The sequence below is a fragment of the Anopheles arabiensis genome, chromosome 3, assembly GCF_016920715.1.
Source record: "Anopheles arabiensis isolate DONGOLA chromosome 3, AaraD3, whole genome shotgun sequence".
NCBI lineage: Eukaryota > Metazoa > Arthropoda > Insecta > Diptera > Culicidae > Anopheles > Anopheles arabiensis.
In genome coordinates, this window is record NC_053518.1 from 43,075,095 (window position 1) to 43,095,767 (window position 20,673).

At 44.6% G+C, this 20,673-nt stretch overlaps 1 protein-coding gene across 2 annotated transcripts; it reads right to left on the reverse strand.

Annotated features, from left to right (window-relative positions):
• Window positions 1–653: 653 nt before the first annotated feature.
• Window positions 654–19,149, reverse strand: LOC120900241 (ATP-binding cassette sub-family G member 4). Of its 2 annotated transcripts, XM_040306986.1 has the most exons (8): window positions 18,494–19,149; window positions 9,624–9,754; window positions 3,695–3,812; window positions 3,430–3,619; window positions 2,534–3,358; window positions 2,287–2,455; window positions 2,124–2,224; window positions 654–2,052 (listed from the first exon to the last, which is right to left on the reverse strand). In XM_040306986.1, exons 1-8 carry the CDS (start codon window positions 18,523–18,525, stop codon window positions 1,552–1,554), a joined length of 2,067 nt encoding a protein of 688 aa, XP_040162920.1. In that variant the 5' UTR covers window positions 18,526–19,149; the 3' UTR covers window positions 654–1,551. The 2 variants fall into 2 exon arrangements, with proteins under 2 accessions (XP_040162920.1, XP_040162919.1); XM_040306985.1 differs by lacking the exon at window positions 18,494–19,149 and having other exon boundaries at window positions 9,624–10,836.
• Window positions 19,150–20,673: the final 1,524 nt, after the last annotated feature.

A 20,673-nucleotide genomic window follows, 5' to 3' on the forward strand; every position in this document is an offset into this window, starting at 1 on the left:
CAAAACAAGTGTTTGATGTATTTTCAGCAGAATATGGGTTCTAAAAATATATTACAATAAGCGTAGAGGAGAAAAGATTCTACTCTATAAATATGTGCAAGGGATTCTAATCTGTTGACTCCACAAATAAATGAAAATAATCTACAGATAGCGTTTTGTAACGATTTGCGCTTTGTAACGATTTTGTCAAAACATTAAAATACAAGACTCTGCAAAGGCTTGAAAATGAGTGTAGAGGTTCAAATCCGTAAATAATTGCAGAAAAATCGAAAGATTCAATTCCTAAAAAAATTGCCTCAAAGTAGAAACATCATTCCAGCAAAGAATTGCTTATGTTCGATGTAAAAAATAGTAAAACGTATAATTAAATATTGAAATGTGAGAGTAGATTTAATACAAAACCGAATCGATTTCACACCAACTTATAATTTTATGCGCCTTTCTTTTAAAAATATAGATCGCAATATGCAAAAAAAACGATCAAAATTAGATCGTAGATATTAATTTGTATGAACTGCAGTTTTTTTTCAATTCTTAATAAAAATAACCCTCCGAGTTAAATACAACGTCCAAACTGTCATCATCAAACTGCTACGAATAAGATTCCTACAAATTATTTCTTTCGCGTCGAAAATAATTCTAAATGGCCAACGTTATTTTCAAAAAACCATTTGTATCCTTTTTATTCCATTTATAATTCATTTTCTGCACTTGTTTATGTTACTCCTCGTTAACTAATTGCACTTGGTCAAACATGCTTGTTGATCATGTAATTGCTTTTTCGTTAAAATGTTATCACATTTAGACTGTTTTTTTGTTTTACAACCTCTTCCAACTGCACGATGCACTCAGCTTATGTATACTTTTTACTCTTGTCACAATATCGTTTATAGAAAGAAATCCCATTCCTCTATCAGCTAATGCAATGCTTCCCTCGCACGGTACGGTGCGGCTTAGCCTAATCGGTAAAAGTCTGTATGCAAAAAAGATAAACCTTGTAAAAAACTTGATCGATAAAAACGCTCCAAAAGTTTCCCATTTTTTTTTCTTGGACAGGACTGGGACCATGTTGGTGTAGAACGCCACACAACCTAGCGAGAAAGGCACCCAATAAGGTGATCTTGTGGCAATTTTTGTGGCTATATTTTTCCTCGATACGAGCGTTCCTCGTAGTGGTTGATATTAAGAGTTCTGATATGTTTCGATTTGTGTTTGAAAGTTATCTGAGCTAAATTCCGTCTTTAGATTGGCTTTTCTTACGTTCTTTAAACCATTGACAAACTGGGTTAAATTCCCATTAGTCCACGGTGTTTTGCTCCTTCTATTTTGCTTGTCTGTTTGGATTATTTTGTTTTTGTTTTTTGGTACAGTAAAAGAAGAACTTGAAAAAACATTAAACGCTACTTTGGCTTACGCTACGACGATGGTATCGGGTGGATCTGGAAGAGAACGGTACAACAATTGCACCGAAGCTCTCTTCATAAAATGTTAACGTTACACAAAAACAAAACATCACGGCCTATGACGGCCGATCGTTCTGGTCCATCCGATTTATCTGGTGGTCTTCAACTTCCAGCGCAGGAACAGGAAGGCAGCAACTCGCAGCACCACAAAAATGACGATTAGCGCCACAATGTCGAGCGTGAAGTTAGCGTCCAGCATGTCGAGCTCCTCGAGCGTGGTCGTGGGCGACTTGAAATGACAATACACCTGGTGACACTTGAGTTTTTCACGACCGTACGAGTAGGTGGCCAGAGCAGTTCCCTCAAAACCGTAACGAATGTAGGACAGATAGGTGATCCACCGTAGGTAGATCGGAATGGCATCGAAGGACACGAAGAAGCCGGAGAAGAGCAGGAATGGTACGGACATGACCGGGGCCAGGAAGACACCGTTCTGCACGTTCATTGCAGCACCGACGACGAGACCGACACTTTGCGCCACGAACGAGATGAGCAAGCACGAGCCCAGGAACATGGCGAACCGGAACCACTCGAGCGGTTGCGACGTGAAGTAGTAGACGATCGAAACGTAGAACACGCAGAAGATGGTCTAGAATTGTATAAACAAGTTTTGTTAGATACCGTGTGCCTTGCGGTGTGGGAACAGATGCTCTAGCTTACCTGGAATGGTATGTCCGAGACGGTGATGGCGAGATAGTACGATCGTAGTGAATACCATCGATTAAAGTTCTCCTTTAACAGTACCGGCATCTCGAGAGGGACTGCAAAGAGAAGATCATTGGGGTCAATCAACGCATCTCGAACCGATGAGGATACAACTTACATGAAAGAATCGTGATTGTCATGGACGTGTACATCAGGAACAGCATGTTGAAGAACAGGAATCCAAGATTACTGAGCACCTTAGCGCCGTCGTTGCCGATGTCGTAGTACAGTGTGCCGATCAGGAAACCCACCAGGATGTGTGCAAACAAACGCAAGTACATAAGAGTCTGTAAAAGATGACATCAACGACATTATAAGATTATTCGATTATGATTAATTTCCACAAATAAAGAGATCCAACTCACCCAGTCACGTCTGCTGAAAAGCAGCGTTCGCTTAAGCACCACCCAAAACTGATGGAACTCCGACGTCGGATATCGCTCCGGAGAATGGTCAATGTCAGTCGCACCCTCCACCGGCAGCAGCGCACTATTCACTTCCGGCTCCCGATCCGGCTCGACGGCAATCTTGATCGTTTCCGTCTCCTTCGCAATATCGTTCACCATCGACGGTGGCAGCAGCCCATTGCCGCCCAGATTCAGATTGTCCGCGTACTTGTTCGCGCCACCATTCATGCGCTCGTAGTTCACCTTCAGGTTAGCATTTCCGTTGGCCGCATTTTCGTTCTTCTTGTTCTTCTGGGCCGGGAAATCGAGCTCGCTGCGAATATCCTTCTTCCCGTTCTCGATCGCGTTCACCAGCTTGCGCGTATGATCGCCATGCTCACCGCACGACACCTCGATAACGTAACTGGCCGGATTGTGGTAGGACGGACACTCGAGATCGAGCGTGCCCAGGAACGGGACCAGCTGTCGCGTGCTGCCCTGGTACACGCACTGCCCGTCCGATAGCGTGTACAGCTGGTCGAACATCTCGAACAGACGGGCCGACGGTTGATGGATCGTGCAGATGATGGTGCGGCCACCGCGGGCCAAAAACTTGAGCAAACTCACGCACTGGAAGCAGGTCGAGCTGTCCAGGCCGGACGTTGGTTCGTCGAAGAACATGATCGGCGGATTGTTGACGAGCTCCAGCGCAATCGAGAGACGCTTCTGCTGCCCACCGGACAGGTTGCGGGTCAACGTTGGGCGATGCTCCTCGAGACCGAGTGTTTCCAGAATCTCCTTGATCTGCAAACCAAAAATGGTAATCAATGATACGTTCACCACTGGGTCGCGCAGAGATACGATGCTCCACTTACCACATGCTGCTTCTCGCTCTTCTCCACCTTCTGGCTGAGTTTCAAGCTGGCGGCCACGTTCATTGCTTCCTCCACGGTCAAGTTAGCGTGCAGCTGATTGTCCTGCATGATGTAGGCGGAAAGCTTGCGGAACTGGCTCAAGTTGCGCTCCTTGCCATTCATCGTAATCGATCCATCGATGTTCGTTGTCCTTGGGTTGGAAGGGAGAGCGTAATTGTTGTTGAAACATGTTGCAGAAAAGGAAAGTATGTTTCACGGTACTTACTTGTAGCCTGAAAGGATGTTCAGGAGCGTACTCTTGCCAGCACCGGACGGTCCCATGATGGCGGTCAGCTCGCCGGAGCGAAGCTTGCCACTCACCTCCTTCAGGATGGTCTTCACATCTATAGATAAAAAGAACAAGGTATGCGTGAATAAAACAATACAAATACAATCTTAAGAGCATTCAATAAGGAAGTTTATCCATGCTAATTTTATTACGCTAATCTGAGGAACAGGTAAACGTACCATTCGAAACGGGTTTCTACGTTAACCTGACCTCATGTGACACCTGCCGCAATTGTAACGTCTGCAATATAAACAAAGAAGCCTTCACATTTCTTCAAGGTGTAGAACAGTTTTCGCAACATGTCTGATATTTTCATTGACATAAGTTGGATGCGCGTTAGTGTCACTGCTCAATATCCCAAGCACAAGTCATCGTCATCAATAAATACCCTTACACTTCGCAACAACCACGCTCGAAACCCAATGGCGGATATATCTCCGCACAGGAAATTCTCAGAATCAGCGTGATTAAATAGTGATTGGATTGCTGCCATCTTTCCTCCCTTCTGCTAGTAGTCAGGTCCAGCAAAAGCACACTAATTACTACCCCTCGTTCGATACCGTGGTGAACCCAAGCTAAAGGATCGCGAGAATGTGCACGGTACAGCACTGGCGTCGATCTGGTTTGCGCTGGAGGCCGCACTTAATTGACGCCCCTTGGAAGGTCTCAGCGAACGGGGCAAGGTTTTTCCATCTGTTGGTGAAAATCAAACGTCACATGCTAGAACGAATGATTTCAATAACAGCTACGTTACAAGCCGTTAGCCACGTCAACCTCCGCGAAGTGTTACATATGTTACGTGCGAAACTTTGCGCATCAATTTCACCAGCACAAACATCAGCAGCGGTGTGCAAAAAGCTATTTCAAACAATCCCAGCAATCAACATGCAGTTAGTGAAGGTAAATTATGCACCGAGTTGTAAATGTTCGAGGTAAAACGAAGGCAAAATTCCCAACACACACGATTGGGAACCACGCTCAAACGCTTCGGTAAGGTTCAGACAATTTTCCCACATTAATAATTGAGCCAGTATTGATCTGCAGGCCTGCTGCCAGTGTGCATCGCTACACAAACATCGCCTGCTCGCTATGCAAACAACTAACCTGCGATCGTTTGTCTGGAACCCAAGAAATAAAAAAGACTTAAAAGTAACTTTGTTTTATCAACTGATTTTGTTGCCGCCAACAAGGCAAGTCCATTTTGATGACATCCTGGTGACATTGAGGTACTAATTGGCACAACAATATAGGCACGCATGGGGCGAAAATTAAAAACGATGATATTCGCATCATCCTATAGAAGGCATATATCCCCGAACTTTCCAGGTGTTATCAACCATGGCCTCAACGCCATCAGCACACGTCTCTCAACCATCATCAAACAAAATGACGAGCACGACCGAGATGGATGGTTGGTGTTCGTAAATAATTTGCATATACCGTCTCACTGGACGGAGAAGGCAGAGCAGTAGAGGTTAAATTGGAATTCAACATTCTTTACCGCAGCACGAACAACAGAAGAAAGAGAAAAAAGCTACACACATTCGGTCCATCTTCCCTTGCCCGTTTGATCGAATTCAAAACTCTGGCGACTGATTCGAGCAGCGTGTTCTACCGTCACCGTACCGGCTTGTATGTTTGTGGAATGGCAAGGTCAATTTCGGTGACCGCTGTTGGTACGTTGGGATCTAAAAAAAAAAAAGGTATACATACAGATTCCAACATCTTCAAGCCGTACTCCGTCCGAAAGGGAAATAAACCTAGCCGCAATATAAATATGAGCGACGTTGGAGATGTTAAGTTTTTGGCAACCGGACAACTACAACCCGTAAAACCGGTTAAATGCCCAACTGAGTAGGAGCTCAGGCAGCAAACTTCGCTGTTGACAATGACACACACGCACCTGAACCTGGAAGCCGGTTTATTTAAAATGCAGGAGCTGTTTGTTTGTGGTAGAGATAATCTCGCGGAAAAAAGGGAATTTCCGCGAAATAGTACCCCGCGCATCAAGGTTAGGTGGATATGGTTTATTCCGTTCACCGAACAACATATTTCTCGTTACATTGGCATTAAAAACTGGATACGGGAGTCACCGTTTGTTTTAGTTGAAAGTGGTTTGCAGAAAAGAAGCAGAAAAGAATCAGAAGTATGGCTAAAGTTATAAACAACACACTGGAAACATCAAACCTAGAACCGGTTCTTAATAGACTCTTAACAGGACAAGCCGAGTGTATCTTTCATTTTAGAACGTAGTCTGGAAAATTCATATGAACGATTTTTACGTCTCACTGTATATAATAAAGGTCTAAACCTGTTGTACATCCACGGTTGTTTTCGTTCCCAACCGCCTATCAAAATCATACAGTAAGTAATTAAAAAAGCTTCAGCAACAACGCATGATCATCTCCATCAGTGATGCAACTAATTAATGATATCTACACAACAGATCGTTCTAAAAAAGAAATACAACGATACAGCAACAATCGACACATCGATCGAGACGATCGGTCATTTAGAGCCAGCCGATTAGTTGGATAAACAAGCCGGAATTGATGCACCGCAGGAGATGCGTGGTTTTATGTTTTAATTATATTCCAAAACGCAGTTCATCCTAGTTTTTGAGTAGTCGTGTAGTTTACGCCACACTCTATCAACAATCAGGCATCCGGATGCTATTAAATAACTATTAACCTCGCGTGAACTTTGCTTCGATTGCTTGGTGATCTCATCGTGGGGCTATCATTAGTATTGATTTTTTGTATGCCCTCATTTTCCTCTAACAAGCGTTCCCATAATTTTGCTCCAAGCGTAACTAGCTCTGATATCGTTGTTTTAAAATCCATTGCAAACGTGTTTGCTTACATAAATTGAAATCGTCACACACCGTTTCGAAACGATTGGCTGTGGCCGTGGAAGCTAAGCTGCTGGGTCACAAAACATCAGGCCACCGTTCGCCCTTATCGTTGCATTCATTCCATCTCCGGTCGATAAGATGCCGAACGAAACAAAGCCACGGTGCTCCCCAAAAAGCAATCGATGTCACGCCGATTGGGCGCCAATCGATCTCACGCCGATTGGGTGCCCATGATAAGTGTATGCCCAGTGTGGCTTATTATCTTACTCCCTTTTGAGGGTTGATCTCCGTCGTCCGTAATGTCCAAGTGCAAATTTGAAAGTTCCATACAGTTTTACAAAGAAGGTAGTTGCTTTTTACAGCACAGTACTACAACGAGGTTCCAAAGTACGCTAGATTGCTTTCATTTACATTTACAAAACATCCACAACCCGGACAATACAGGATTACTCATCGTCCGCCCCGGTATCAGTTTCATGGTACAGTACGATCACACCCGCTCACAAAGAAAAACTTTGACCGATCGTTGCCTTGAGCTCAAACAGTGACTCAATGTAGCCGGATCGATGCGTACAGTGTTTGTAGGGGACAAGGGGCAAAAATGCATCGGTTTCTTGTTGTGCTGTTCTTTTTGAGTGAAATCGGCACAAGCTACTAGAGGAAGGTTAAAGTCCTACTTCCAAATGGCGCTACCATTGCAATTTACTAAGATTTTTGGAGAAGCCTATCGTTACAATTAACAATGGCTGAAGGTGTTCATTTCTAATTCCATTCTAATTAACATTTCATGTCTATCAGCATTAGTATTTCAAAATTCCAATTCGAGGGAAACTGATATGACGCAAACGGTGCGATTGTTTCGAGCAAGAACAGGTGTAACGCTAAAAGAGTGAAATATTCTCACCATTTAGAATGCGTGATCATTTGGGAGGAATCATGTTGAGTTAGCTAGTTAATTGTTTGCAATTGAGAAGAGCTCTCACATGAGTCACTACTACAAACAGTGATCGGTCAAGGTTTTAGAAAAGTATTCTCTTTTTCTTATCATTTAAGATATTTTCATTCATATAATCGAAGCAACTCTATTTTAAGTTAAATTACTAATGAAATCACTATTAGAGTTAAGTTGTTATGAAAAGTACTGCGATGTATGTCCTATGTTAGTTTTGCAACAACTTAGTCATTGCACGAAAAGTAATTTGTTCTCAAGAGCCAAGCAGAGACATTATCATATTTTATCCTACTTTGAAATGTATATACACTCTTCATCAACCGTTCCCATAAAAGCTCCTATCTTCGCTGACACGTCTCTTTTCGCATGATCACCCAACGCACCTTACCCAATGCCCAAGGCTGAAGGTTGTGGTATGTAGATTTGCCAACACAGCAGCCCATCAAAACTGCTTCACCAAGAGCATCCACCTGCACGACCATTAGCCAGATCTCAAAGGTCGTTTGCACATTAAAACTGGTCCCCACGCGAGCCATAACCTCCGCGTTAAGGGATCAGCCGAGGAACGCAAACCACGGGTCTAATTAGACGCCACCAACCGGTTGACAAGTGTGAGGCTGGTATAAAAACAATCACTCATGCACTCTTGCGTTGCGAAAATGGAAGGTGTGCCTCTGTCTTGACCCCACTGGCACACGTGACTGCTGTTGGACGGTTGACTGTTTGGGCTGATCGATCTTCCACTTCCGGATTGAGTCCGGGTGACTGCGTCTGTCCGTATCACGTGGCGCGCGCACAAAAGGAGCTAAAATGATAGGGATAAGGTCAGCTAATAGCCACGCGTGTGCGATCATGATAGCATACACAGCCTGCTGCTGCAAGATCGTGCATTAATTGTTTGTTTTTCTGCGACTTGCAGGGTAAGCTTTCGCTTAATGGCCCTACAGCACCGAGCGGACGCTCTTAAATGTAAAGCACGAGGTTAACGAGATAAAGTAACGTAACTTGATTTTTCTTTTTTCGGTGAAGGTACATTGCTGTAATTGATGTGTAAAATGTATGGTGTAGCCATACGTTTAATGTCTTTTTTTTCCATTCACTTCTTTGAAATGTCATGTTGCTATTTTTTCTTTTAAGGTGGTAAAACTGCGAAGGAAAAGCGATAATATCAAGGTTGCTCCCCGAACGAAAGGGTGGATTTTCGTCACCAACATTAAGCTGATAATGCTTTATCGTTAAACGTCATGCTTAATCAGTTTGTTAAAATAGCGATAACAAACCAGCAAATAAAGAGCCAAAACAATATCTAACATGATTACTTCATTGTATAACCTTCACCACCCTTCCGTAAGTGGCAAACCGGTGCCAAATCGTCAAAAGCCGGATATTTTTTTTTCTGCTGGCTGGTTTTTAGCTCTCTCACACACTCTTTCCTTCCAGTTTTACTTGAATCGTTTGCAAATAAGTTGCTAGCGAGCAAACACACACAGTTGCTTCTTCTAACCGGTGTGTCAGAAAAATCCCCACACAACATCGTACGATCGTAATGTGATCGACTTTATAATCGATGCGCATGCAAATTGCGTGAGATGTTTGTATCCACAAACAAATGTGGGGTTCCTGGGAATATTATGTTGTTTTTGATCATTAAAATGCAAGCAGCAATGTGTTTGTTTTTGTAAAGGCTTGATGTTTTCATTTAACATTGCAAAGATGATCGAAAATGATGGAATTAACAAAGATCAGATACGATATCTGAACAAGAATCAATCCTTGTACGAACGGCAATGCTATAGAGCTGATGCGTCTGCCGATTAGACCAGCGGGTCGCTGCGAATTCATCAAGCTGAAAGCTGAACATATCCATTCAACAGCCGTACTGACCACGAGAGTTGATCAGTGCTTCTTGCAGACAACTTGTATTCACAATGTTTTCTCAAGCCACGTACCAACCAGGAAGTATGCCGCGTGTATTCTTACGAATGCGTTACACATAAAGAAGCAAGGGGGGAAAATAACAAATATAATAAAATAAAAAAACACTTCACACGTCTACTTACTGTTGCGACGTCCTTCCTTGACCCGGTACGAAAGATTGTGGAAGGCCAGATCGACGGGGGGCCGGGTCGGCAGATGGGAGAGCGTCTTCGGCTGCGACGGTACGATCTGCACCCGCACCGAACCATTTTTCCTATTGTTATCATCGAGCAGATTGTTAGTGAGACCGCTGCTACCACCGGCAAGGTCGATCGCTTCCGCCATGTTGGAAGCTTTGTTGGGTTGTGTCTGTTGGGCTGTGTTTTAACGCGCGTGTTCGTTCTCAACCGACCGTTCGTTTCGTTCGTTGTGTTGGACGTTCGTTTTCCCTCTGGTGGCGCTTTCTTTGTATATCTGCTGGCAAACGCGCCGGAGCTAGAAAAAGACGACCACAGAAGCGGCAGCAAACGCGCAAAACTAACGATCACCGTAACGCAATCTTATTACGATGCACTCTTGCTTATCACGCAAAACGCAGGGAAGTTGCTTCACTTTCCTTTGCTGTCTCCTCGCTTACGCGCACGCGCTTTACCCTAACCACTAACTGTTCTAGTGTCACTGTGACGTACGGGGTGGGTTGCGGTTTTGATAATCTGTGTGTTTTGCTATTCAATTGTGTTTGTCGGAGCCTTTTCGCCCCACACAGATCGCACTGATCGCGTCACAGATTCGCGTCGTAAGTCACCACACAAAAACAAACCCCAACCACTTTGCGGATGCAATTTCGCTTCACCTGCAGTGGAACTTTCATACGCTGCACTTTCCACACTGTGCCTATTTTTTCCTTTCTCTTTCCTGCCTTTTCCCCCTCTTTTTTTCTTCTGAGCAATCAAACCACTCTCACTCGCGCCAGCGACGGGTTTTATCTTTCGCTACTTTTCCTACCGCCTGCGGTGAGTATTGAATCGCACTTCCGGTACTGTGAGGCAAGCTTCAATTTCCTCTCACTGAGACGGTGGCGAGCACTGCACCGTGTGCACTTTCACGCCTCGTATTCGCACACAGTGATTCACGCACGCGTCGTGATCTTTCTCAATCCGTGTGTGTGTGTGTGGAGTTTGGGTCACTTCTTTTTCGCGATTTTCCACTCGCACTGCAAATTGCGGCTGGCTGTTTCGTGTAGTGCACGCACGCACGGCCAGACAAAGCGCAAACTCTGTGTCTACGGAAGGCACGCCCGGACACGCAGGTCTCGCTGTGTGCTCTGTGTCCCGCGGGGCGCTAAAGAACGATTGACTCGAACGCACCGCTCCGGCTCGTTGCGCACCGAAGTGGGAAGCAAAAATCCACGATATACGCGCACACACGACCACACGTACACGTGGCTGTGTGTCTGTGTGCAAACGCCAGACGGTGGATGAGCGGTGTGCGGATGGCGGTGGAAGAAGACGATGGAGACGCCAGTGAATCGCTGCGTACGTCCTCCAAAACCCTCCCCATAGACACAAATACACACAGTCACGGAGCCCCTGCCCTCGAGTGCGACTGTATTGGTACGATCCGATGTGTACCTTCGGGTCGGGGGAAGTGCAAAAGGGAGGGTTTGCCTTACCGACCGCAACCTTCAGCGCCTAACCACCCTCCATCCACCATCCGTCATCATGCAATCGAAGCTGTTTCATTCTTTGTTTCCAGCTGCGGCTGCCCGTTTTGCTCTTACACCCTCACCCCTAGCTTGGCCACCCTTCCGTCTGCTACAGGAGAGGAGAGGTGGCGAGGCGAGGAGTAGTACAGCAGAACCAACACAGCGGCACGGCAGCACGGTAAAGGTTAGACACGCACCCTTTTGTAGGAAGTACAAGTGAGCGGAGCGTGAGCGGCAAACGCTTGCTAAGAGAGGGAGAGATTAAAAAACCTGCCCTAGTCGATCTCCATGGCGATGATGATGCATTATTGCATGCGGGTGAGGCTTGCAAACAAGTTTGCCAAAGCATGCAACAAGTGCTTTTTTAATGAAGGGCTTTTGAAAGTAAAGGTTGAGCTCGTCCTTTTCGTTGTAGAATAGACATCCTTTAAATAAAATATAATTTCTAAAAATGTCTAGGGAATTACATGTTTTGACTGTATGTGTCTCATTATCAAGCTCCAAGGAACGAAAGCTAAAAGATAATGCTTGTCTCAGTTTAGCGATAATGCTAACGATAAGAAATTGATTTTGAAATGTTCAGACCCGAATTTCTGTCCGCTAAATACTCAAGAGCTCGATGTGATCAATTGATCTCAAATTTTAAATCTTATTTAAACTAGATTTTTTGAAATAGACATTATCCTCCAATATGCAAAAAAAAAATATAATGTGCAAAAAAAATGTGGAAATTTGTACAAGATAGGAAAATGTTTTCTGCATTTGTTGCATTTAAATGATTCTTAATTAGATATTTAAAAAATATTCCTTTCAATGTTTTTATTATTTTTTCTTTTATAAATTGACTTTCAAATCATCTTCTTTGTGCTATCTAAAATTCAAACATCGAAACAAAATCAGGAAATAGTTATTATAGAGATTGTTTTAACGCAAAGAACAATCCAGCAAATAATCCAAAGCCAGAAATCGAAAAGAAAGAAATCGACTCTACACAATGATATTAAAAATCAATTTCATTGCTTCAAACGTCACCATCGCGTGTCGATAAACCATACAGTGTCAACTAATTTAAAGCGAGAAGAAAGAAGAAAAAAAAGCTCTCACGAAGTTCAATTCGTCAAATGTGCCTTGTCAGCACTCGAACAGCTGTACCGCTAAGTAAATTGGACAACCCACAAAGCAATTGCCGATGTATGAATCATCTACAATTATTTAAATTTGGTCGGTAAATAGCGTCTAGCGAATGTCGTAGTATAAAAAAAAACTTTAACAAGCAAACATGCAAATCAGGAAGCTTGAAGGTAAATCGGTAGACACCATGTGTTTCAACGTTTATTTGGAAGATTTCTCATCATTTGTTTGCTATCCCCGATGGAGGTAGCATTGAGCAAACTTCGTTTTAACTGTTCAATTAAATGTCACGTACCAAAACTGCTACACGGACCAGTGGCATAACGCTTGTTAGCTCCCGCAGGAACTTATTAGCAATTTCAAAACGGTGCTCCGTGATCCCCGGTCGGCGAACGCCACTTAAGATGCTGAACCCGCTCCGTTGCGTAAGAATTGACGCAATGGTTCCAAGGGAGCGACACGAGGAACAACTACCTCCACGCCCATGCCGAGTTGTAATTTTTCAAAGTCTAATGATTCTCCAACTAAGAGGTTGGTCACCTTATCAACATTCAGCTCTTCAAACGCGGAGACTCGTTCTACACGTTTGTCTAAGTATTGGTCGTATTACTGCGACAAGACAAGCGAACGCCCAACAAAAGTGCAGCAAATTTGCAGTCAATTTCAACCGCTGCTCCTTATCGCTAGACCTGCATCAATCCACCCTCAGTGTGAGCTCCCTTCACCGAAATGGGAACGGGGTGTTGTTTGAAAAATGTAGCACCCCCTCTGCTGTAAAGCGTCCAGCGAGAAGCAAAAGGTCGCGTTTGGACTTTGGAGTTCGAATGGACTTTACACTGATAAGGAATCCGAGTACCAGGCGGCGGCCATCCTCAACAACTGTTCGGCGTGTTAAGCTGTGCGAGCATGTGTTTCAAGCCGATGCCCTGTTATGTGTTCTGTTTCTTTTTAAGTTATCTGAATCACACTCAGACACAAAAGAACAGAACTAAGCTAACGCACAAATGATTGAGACGGATGGATTGGAAAGGCAAAAACTGTTTACTATGAATCTTTTTAGACATCTCTTTCCTGATGCGCAACACAGCCTTGAGACGTTGTTATCGCTGATGCGGTGCGTAGTTTTTGTAAATATTTTGATTCCCTCACGGTGTACACCAATCACTACCGAAAGGATCAACAACCTATCAAGGAACGGGTAGGACGTGAGCTTTGAATTTTGTGATTGTAGCCTCTGGTTGTGGCTAAACTGCGACGTTTTGAGTCGCTTATACCGTTAGTAGTTCAATATTATCTGCTGGATGGAGATATGAGCTTTATCCACTAATGCCATTGCATCCTAAGCAACCTTCTCCACGTAAGGTTACCCTTCATAGCGAATTATAGAAACCTCCCAACTATAACCTCCATTGGAATTTAATGATAAGAGAGTTCCGTCTACTTCCTGCCTCCAACGAGTACCTTGCCCAAATCACACCCCTTGTGACTGTGACGTAGATGTTACCGAAAATTGGAATTACCGACCTTTGAGCAAGGCGATAAGGGTATCCTTCACATACCCGCGTAGCTCCCTGTAATGGGGTAGATTTGATAATTTCAGGGTTTTGGAGATTATTGGTTAGGAAGTAGGTATTTCCATCACGTGTGGGTTTAGCTTCCTGCACCCTCAACCACGACAACTGGGTGGGTTGTAAATAATGAACAGTCAGTGTTTCTAACAAACCGAGAACTGAACCACCTTCTATGCAATCATTGCTCTGGTGCCAGTTAACAACCTTACATTTCAATTCCACACAACCACTAACAGTTTCTACGAGATTGTAAACACATTCCTTAAGGCCGTCAATCAGCTGAAGTGCATCGAACTTGATTTTCAATACGTTTCAGTGGATTTTTGCTTAATGAGATGAAAATGTAAAACTGTTTCTAATAATTTATTTACACAGCACAGCTACGACGCATGCGGAATGATGAGGCTGCTGCATCTCATTAACAGCTTCAGATACCAGCCATTCTCATCTGCTCGCAAACGACATTATTCTGAAGCGTTGCTAAAAACCCCTTGCTCCTATCCTAACCCCATTCGGTGTGAGTGATGAGTACACACTCCAATTTCCATTCCACAGGGCATATTGATGGCCGAGCGATAGCCCTAGCCCGACAGCTCCACTGCGATGAGGAGGTCAATATTCAAATCAGCACTACTCGGACCAGCTTGACGTCATGTGCTACGGTGGGTTGAAGCACGAACACAAAGACCGAAAGGGCCGGCAGCTTTTATCAGCCCGACCAAGAGTGACCAACCACCCGGAGTCAAGTGTTGTTGCCCTGGCTGGGCTCGAACACTCACAGCAGCGTTTGTAGCTTATCAGTCACTTAGCTACAGCGGCGGGCAGAAGTTTTGCTGCTAAAAGGTTTTAGGCCGATCGTCTGTGAATAGGAAAGCCTCAAACAAAAAGGTGGCTCATCACCACCGGCTTAGGTGGACTAATCATGACGGGGACGGGGGACGCATTCACACAACTTAACACGATCTCCTTCAAGTTCGCTTCCGGGTAGGACAGACACGAGAGTGATATATCCATGCGCACTAAGCATTGGCACGCAACACGGCTCAACATGCTACACACGGCCTCTGCCATGCGTTGCCATTTGACCTAGATCGTGGAAGGGGCGAATGTCGAATGTTCTACGGAGCCTATTGCGCCTCGGCTTCCGGCACGGGGGCTGAGCAGTTGGCTAATTAACAGCACGCGATAGGTTAAACTGTAGCTGCTAAACTGTTGAGCATTTGATTCGATGGCGATAATAGTAAATATAGAGTTTAGCAGATATAAGACATATTTACGATCATATTTCATGGGTACTTTCGAATCCTTTTTTTTATCCCTCAAATACCTGATATTATGCAAATTGTGGATTCAAGAAGGGCACCTCATTGAGAAGAGGATAACTCTTTTCTGTCTGTTGTTCATTGATATTTTTGCTTATTGATATAAACAGCTATAAATGAAGTCATCAAAGTGATTTGCATAATTAATATTGTTGAATTGTTTACCATAAATTAACGATGAATCATAACATGTTCTGCTCCTTCAAAATGTATTCCCCCACCAACATAATCACAAAAATCGTAGCTTTTGTTCTGCTTTTATAGCTGCCGCTAAAAAAATCATCAATTCCACCAAATCAAACGGTCCCACGAAACCCGGATCGGCATCGATTAGCGGAACACCGCGGATTACGAAACGACCAGGCAGGCAGGTGAAGAGGCAAAATAAAATGCAACCAAGCAGCAGTAGCAGCAAGAGACAAACACACACACACACGCGATCACACTCCAAGGGTAACGATCGCTCGTAGAACCCGTTCCCCAGCGACACAACTGGCGGTGGACAGAGGAATGGGGTTTGGGGGGGACATTTTTTCGCAAGCCCCAAGCAGCCTAGAGTGCAAGAGTGCACATGCAAAAAACAGGGTACACCGAACCGGTACCGTAAACCCTGCGCATGCCCCTAAACTCCACCGAATCGTCGCCCCTCGAGGGTTAAGAGCGTTCGCGAAAAAAGATTCGCCAACAGGAGGGATACCAAGTTTAAGTTTACACCGGTTTGTTTCGGAGTAGAGTGGAGGATTCTGCAGCACACCTCCAGCAGTCACGGTGTGACACACGCGCGCGTGTGTGCGTGTGTGAAGTATGCCTTACCGCACCGCTTTCGTAATGCGTTTGCGTTCGATTCATTCAACTATGCGCGCAGCTTCCATCACCAACTGCACCAAACTGTGCCGGGGTGCAGTCGTGAAATGTGCGCACTTGACTGGCGCTGGAGGGTTGGGCAAACTGTTGTGCCGAGAACCGCTCGACCGCGCGATCGCGAAAGTGATCAGGCTGATGGTGGTGGTGACGGCAAAGGGGTTTTATAGTTTTCTAACTCGTTTTCCACACTGCACACGGTCAAATTTGCGCTCGAATGTTTAGTTTCATAAGCGCATCATAGGCGCGTGGTGGTGGAAGCTGTCTCCGGAACGGAGAGGAGCTGTGCTGCCGGAGAAGGTGGTAGTTTTGAAGGCCGCCCAGTGTCGGTGGCAACATCATGGGCGAGCGTCGGCTGCCACGCGGATGGGTGGACGGGTGTGGGGATATATATTTTTTTTGTTAGAAACACCCAGCGCGCTCCGTACACGGATAGACGGCTCAACGAACCGAACCAAAGTTCGACGGCGCGCAGAGAGCCCGGTGGCAGCAGCACTAGAACGTAGCTAACCTAGTTTCGAGCCCGGGCCTACCCGGGAGGGGTGTTTTGCACCGCGCATATTTGTACTCATGTGACCTCGAAGGATTTTTGTGCCATCGGGTACAGGCATTAAACGATTGGAAGATTTATTTAGACGCGTTTTTAAGCAACACCTAATCTGAGCTTTTAACGGAAATTAGCAATTCAAAATGTGACATTCCATGAAGCCATGAAAATGTCACCGACAAAACGTAAACACGTTTTGACAACTAGTAGTACCGCTTCCGACAGGTTTTACTACGCTGTCAGCCGGGTGACAGACGCTCAAATCACAGCGATCTGTCAAAAGGCGGGGCGATTACGTGACGCATACGCCCCGATGGCCCCGCTTACTACACGCAGGCAATTTCCTAGAACCCGCAGGCAACCAACCATACCGACAACGCCCCTCCCCCACCCTCTATACTAATTCTAACGCACTGTAACGCATCAAGGATTACGCGGCACACATGAGCGAACCGCGGGTTAACCAAATAGTGCCGATAGCGTTAGCCAATCTGTACACAGCGCCAAACCACCCCTACCCTCCTTCCTGCCCGATGCTTAGGTTATGCTACACTAATTAATGTTTGTTTCCTTCAAATGCACTCACGTACATACACACACACGCACGCACGGTGCGCAGTGAGCTGCGTACGAAAAGATTCGCGCAATTCGATTTGGCAGTGTGGCTATTGAGTATCCAATTCTAGAAGGTTCTGCTGGAGTGCTATTTAGTTGCATCTTTCGATTGGTGTGTTCGATGGGCGTTTTGTGTTGCGTTGTATCAGATGTGAAATGTAGCCAGCTTTAAAAGGGTGAAGTAAGCCGTGTACAATTATGGTGTCGAATTCTATCTAGACGATTCTCACATTACCAGCCGTTTGATTTAAAAGTCTGTTCGGCAATCTTGCGTGTGGCAGGTGAAACAAGGTTCAACAACTTTTTTTTAGTTGGGAATTGCAGAAGGTCTACCTCAATGGATTAAGGTTGTCTAACAAAAAAGACATTTTTTTAGCTTTGCTTACAATCAATAATTCATAAAATTAATTCCATCTTCTCGGACCGTTTTGAAATTTTCCCATTCCCAACGATCGCAATCAGCACCACCATCAGCAACCATCCCGCTCGATCGATAACTTTGTTTTGCGTCTAAGGTCACCACCGGTCACAGTCAGCATCAGCATGGCTTAGATTAGAAAACCGAACACACGCGAATGCAAACCCACGGGAAGCCAAACGCCAACGGAAGGCTAGGTTCAATGTCTGCTGCTGTCGCAGAAAAAGCCTATAAATCCGAATCCGAATAACAGCGACTGCAACAGCTGAACCAGCTTCTCGACGCGAAACCGGTTGCGGACGGTCACACTCAAAATCTACCGCTGCCTAAAGACGCGCAGTAAGCACACCGCCGTAAAGTAGGTCAAGTTGATTGTCTGTCAAGAAGGAGGGGGGAGAGCCGAAAACAACCAAAACAAAATAGCCCCTTAAAAAATAATACTCGCCAGGTAACTCGCCGTGTCCACGTGCACTTTTAGGGGTTTTTTCTTGTATGCGTCACGTGGATGCTTCTTTTGGGGAAGAGGGAATGCGTTGCGGCATTGTTCTGGAAATGTACGCAAGAAAATGCGCTCGTTTGGCGCGCTATGGCAATTGTATGGCAGTATAGGTCCTATAAGAATCAGCGCACACTTGGATTTATGATAAATTTTGTTTAGAACACGATATTGACAGTCCGTTGTGTGTTTCTTGGCAAGCACGGTATTCGCAAACAAGCGAGGAAAAGTGCGCTGCCGGGAAAACGAAAGGGGGAAAAACGAACGAAACGGTACCAGCGGTGTAAAGAGAACGAAACGCGAACAACCCCCCAAAACAACACTTCCAAAAGCGTTCGGGCACTTACATGTTGTTCTTTAGCACGTACTGCTTATCCATCGTTGGGCGGTCTGTTGTTTATTTATTTATTTATACAAAAAACTTTACTCTAGTTCGTTGCACTCACTGTTTATGCGACAAACGGTCACACACTCGCTTACTCACAAACACACACACTAAACCCACACCAAGCGTTAGATTTTCCCCCGGTTCTCGGTTTACGGGTGCACAATAATCATGCGGCCGATTTGCACGACAACCACCGGCAGCCGGCAGGGAGAGGATGTTCTACGAGTGACGACCTAATTTTAGCTCCATCGAATACAGACACGGAAACGGTATCCCTCTCCTCGGCACTGCAGACAGTTCTGGACGCAAAAGCAAGCCAACGTTTTTGTTCTCTAATAAATCAACGCACTTTTCTTAGCAGTTTACACTTTCACACACGCGCGCGCAAATAGATACTGCCCGCACACACTGCTTTTCTGCGACGACCGACGATCCTCGCGGATGGGACAAACGTGGACGAATGAATGGAAATCACTTGGGTTGTGTCGAGTCGAACGGACAGGCAGCTGCAAAACAACCGACGAAAAAAAGAAACACACTACCACTCTCGAGCACACACTACACTCACACGCAAACTCTTCTAGTGGAGAAGGCAAGCCGTGACCGGACACACGGTTGCTGCTCTGCGCTGATCGTGTGCTGGCCTGTGTGTTGGCTATCGGGCAAGGCGACGAGGCAACCAAAGCAACCGCGATGCGATGCGATGCGGCTGACATGGTCAGTGCGGCCGATAGAAAACAGTCGAGTGCGAGCGAAAGGGAAACAGATTGCGCAGTGTTGGGTGGGTAGGGAAGGAGGCAAAACGACAAATGGCAAACGGCCAAACCCGAAGCCCCGTGCACGATCACGAGTGGGGGCACTGTTTTCACCGAAGGAAGGAAGGAACTATGCGGAACGCTGGGTGGTAATGCAGGGAAGGGATGTTCTTTTTCCGATTCCACAGATACAGTGGCCTACCATTTTTGTGCCATCCATCAACATCGAGGCCGGTGTTTTGAAGGGGAGGGGGGGACGCCGCCTACTATGTTGCACCATTTGGTGCATTAAATTGTACGTTACATCGTGTAATTTGTAGTGTTGAGTTTCATGAATCTTTAGTTGAATTTCATTCATATGAATCTTCAGTGATGAGTGATTCGAATCTCGAATCAACTATTCAAAGATTCGTCAATCTCGAAAGATAAATAAATCTTCAATGATTCATAAATGTAACAGATTCAAAAAATCATCAAAATTCATATATCTTCAGCATGGACCGTCTCCGCGTAGCAAAACAAACTATTCGGCTGCGTGGCACTTGCCAAGAAGTCCCGAAAGTCTGTATAGGCTGACATGACCACGTAGTTTGCTACGCCAAGAAGAATAATTGGGCAGCTTGAGCTGCAAGCTGTATGAATCTTTGGAGATGTATGAGTCCCTTGAGATTCATGAACTCCTAGATTTTCGTGATTATTTCGAGATGTATTAATCTTTTGAAATACATGAATCTTTGGAGATACATGAATCATTGCAACCTAGAATCAGATTCATTGAATCATTTCAATGATTCGTTCAGATTCGTGAATCTGAATCAGATTTACCCAACACTAGTAGTTTCTTAATCAAAGTCATAATAAGTTTACAATAATCACCAAATTTACAAAATTGTTATTTTTACAAAAAAATTAAAACTAGTATCTTTTAAGCAGCATTTATTTTTTTAACTAGAAGGCTCTCTATTTCTCTTTTATACGATAATACTTTTCCGGCTGCAAAACCATGGGAAAAATTACTACCCCTAATTATCGACACGTCTTTTTTACGGAGAATTTGTCCCAGGTTGGAATAGAACCATGATAGGCAAGGCATTTACCATAAGGCTAGTAATAAATAACAGATGTAAGTAATATGCTGTATTTCTTAAAATCAACAAGTAAAATGGAATAATTTACATTTATATTTAATGCATGTTTACTCTAAATTTTAAAATTTAAATCATATGTGATGATTTTTTGTTATTTAAAGCATTATAAATATTAAAATAAAATAGCTTCAGATCCAACCTGAACCAACAGTGATCACTCACTGTACCAAACCCCCTCACAGTACGGGTGAGTTTGCTTCCACCCTCTAGACCACGGGGTTCAAAATGCATTAAAA

Bases quoted from the DNA above. Each gene is read 5' to 3' on its own strand.
- LOC120900241 (XM_040306985.1), bottom strand. From the start codon at position 9,825: ATGGCGGAAGCGATCGACCTTGCCGGTGGTAGCAGCGGTCTCACTAAC. The intron at 3,620-3,694 runs GTAAGTACCGTG...TTCCAACCCAAG, and splicing joins AACATCCTTTCAGGCTACAA to GACAACGAACATCGATGGAT. The intron at 2,456-2,533 runs GTGAGTTGGATC...CATCTTTTACAG, and splicing joins TTTTCAGCAGACGTGACTGG to ACTCTTATGTACTTGCGTTT.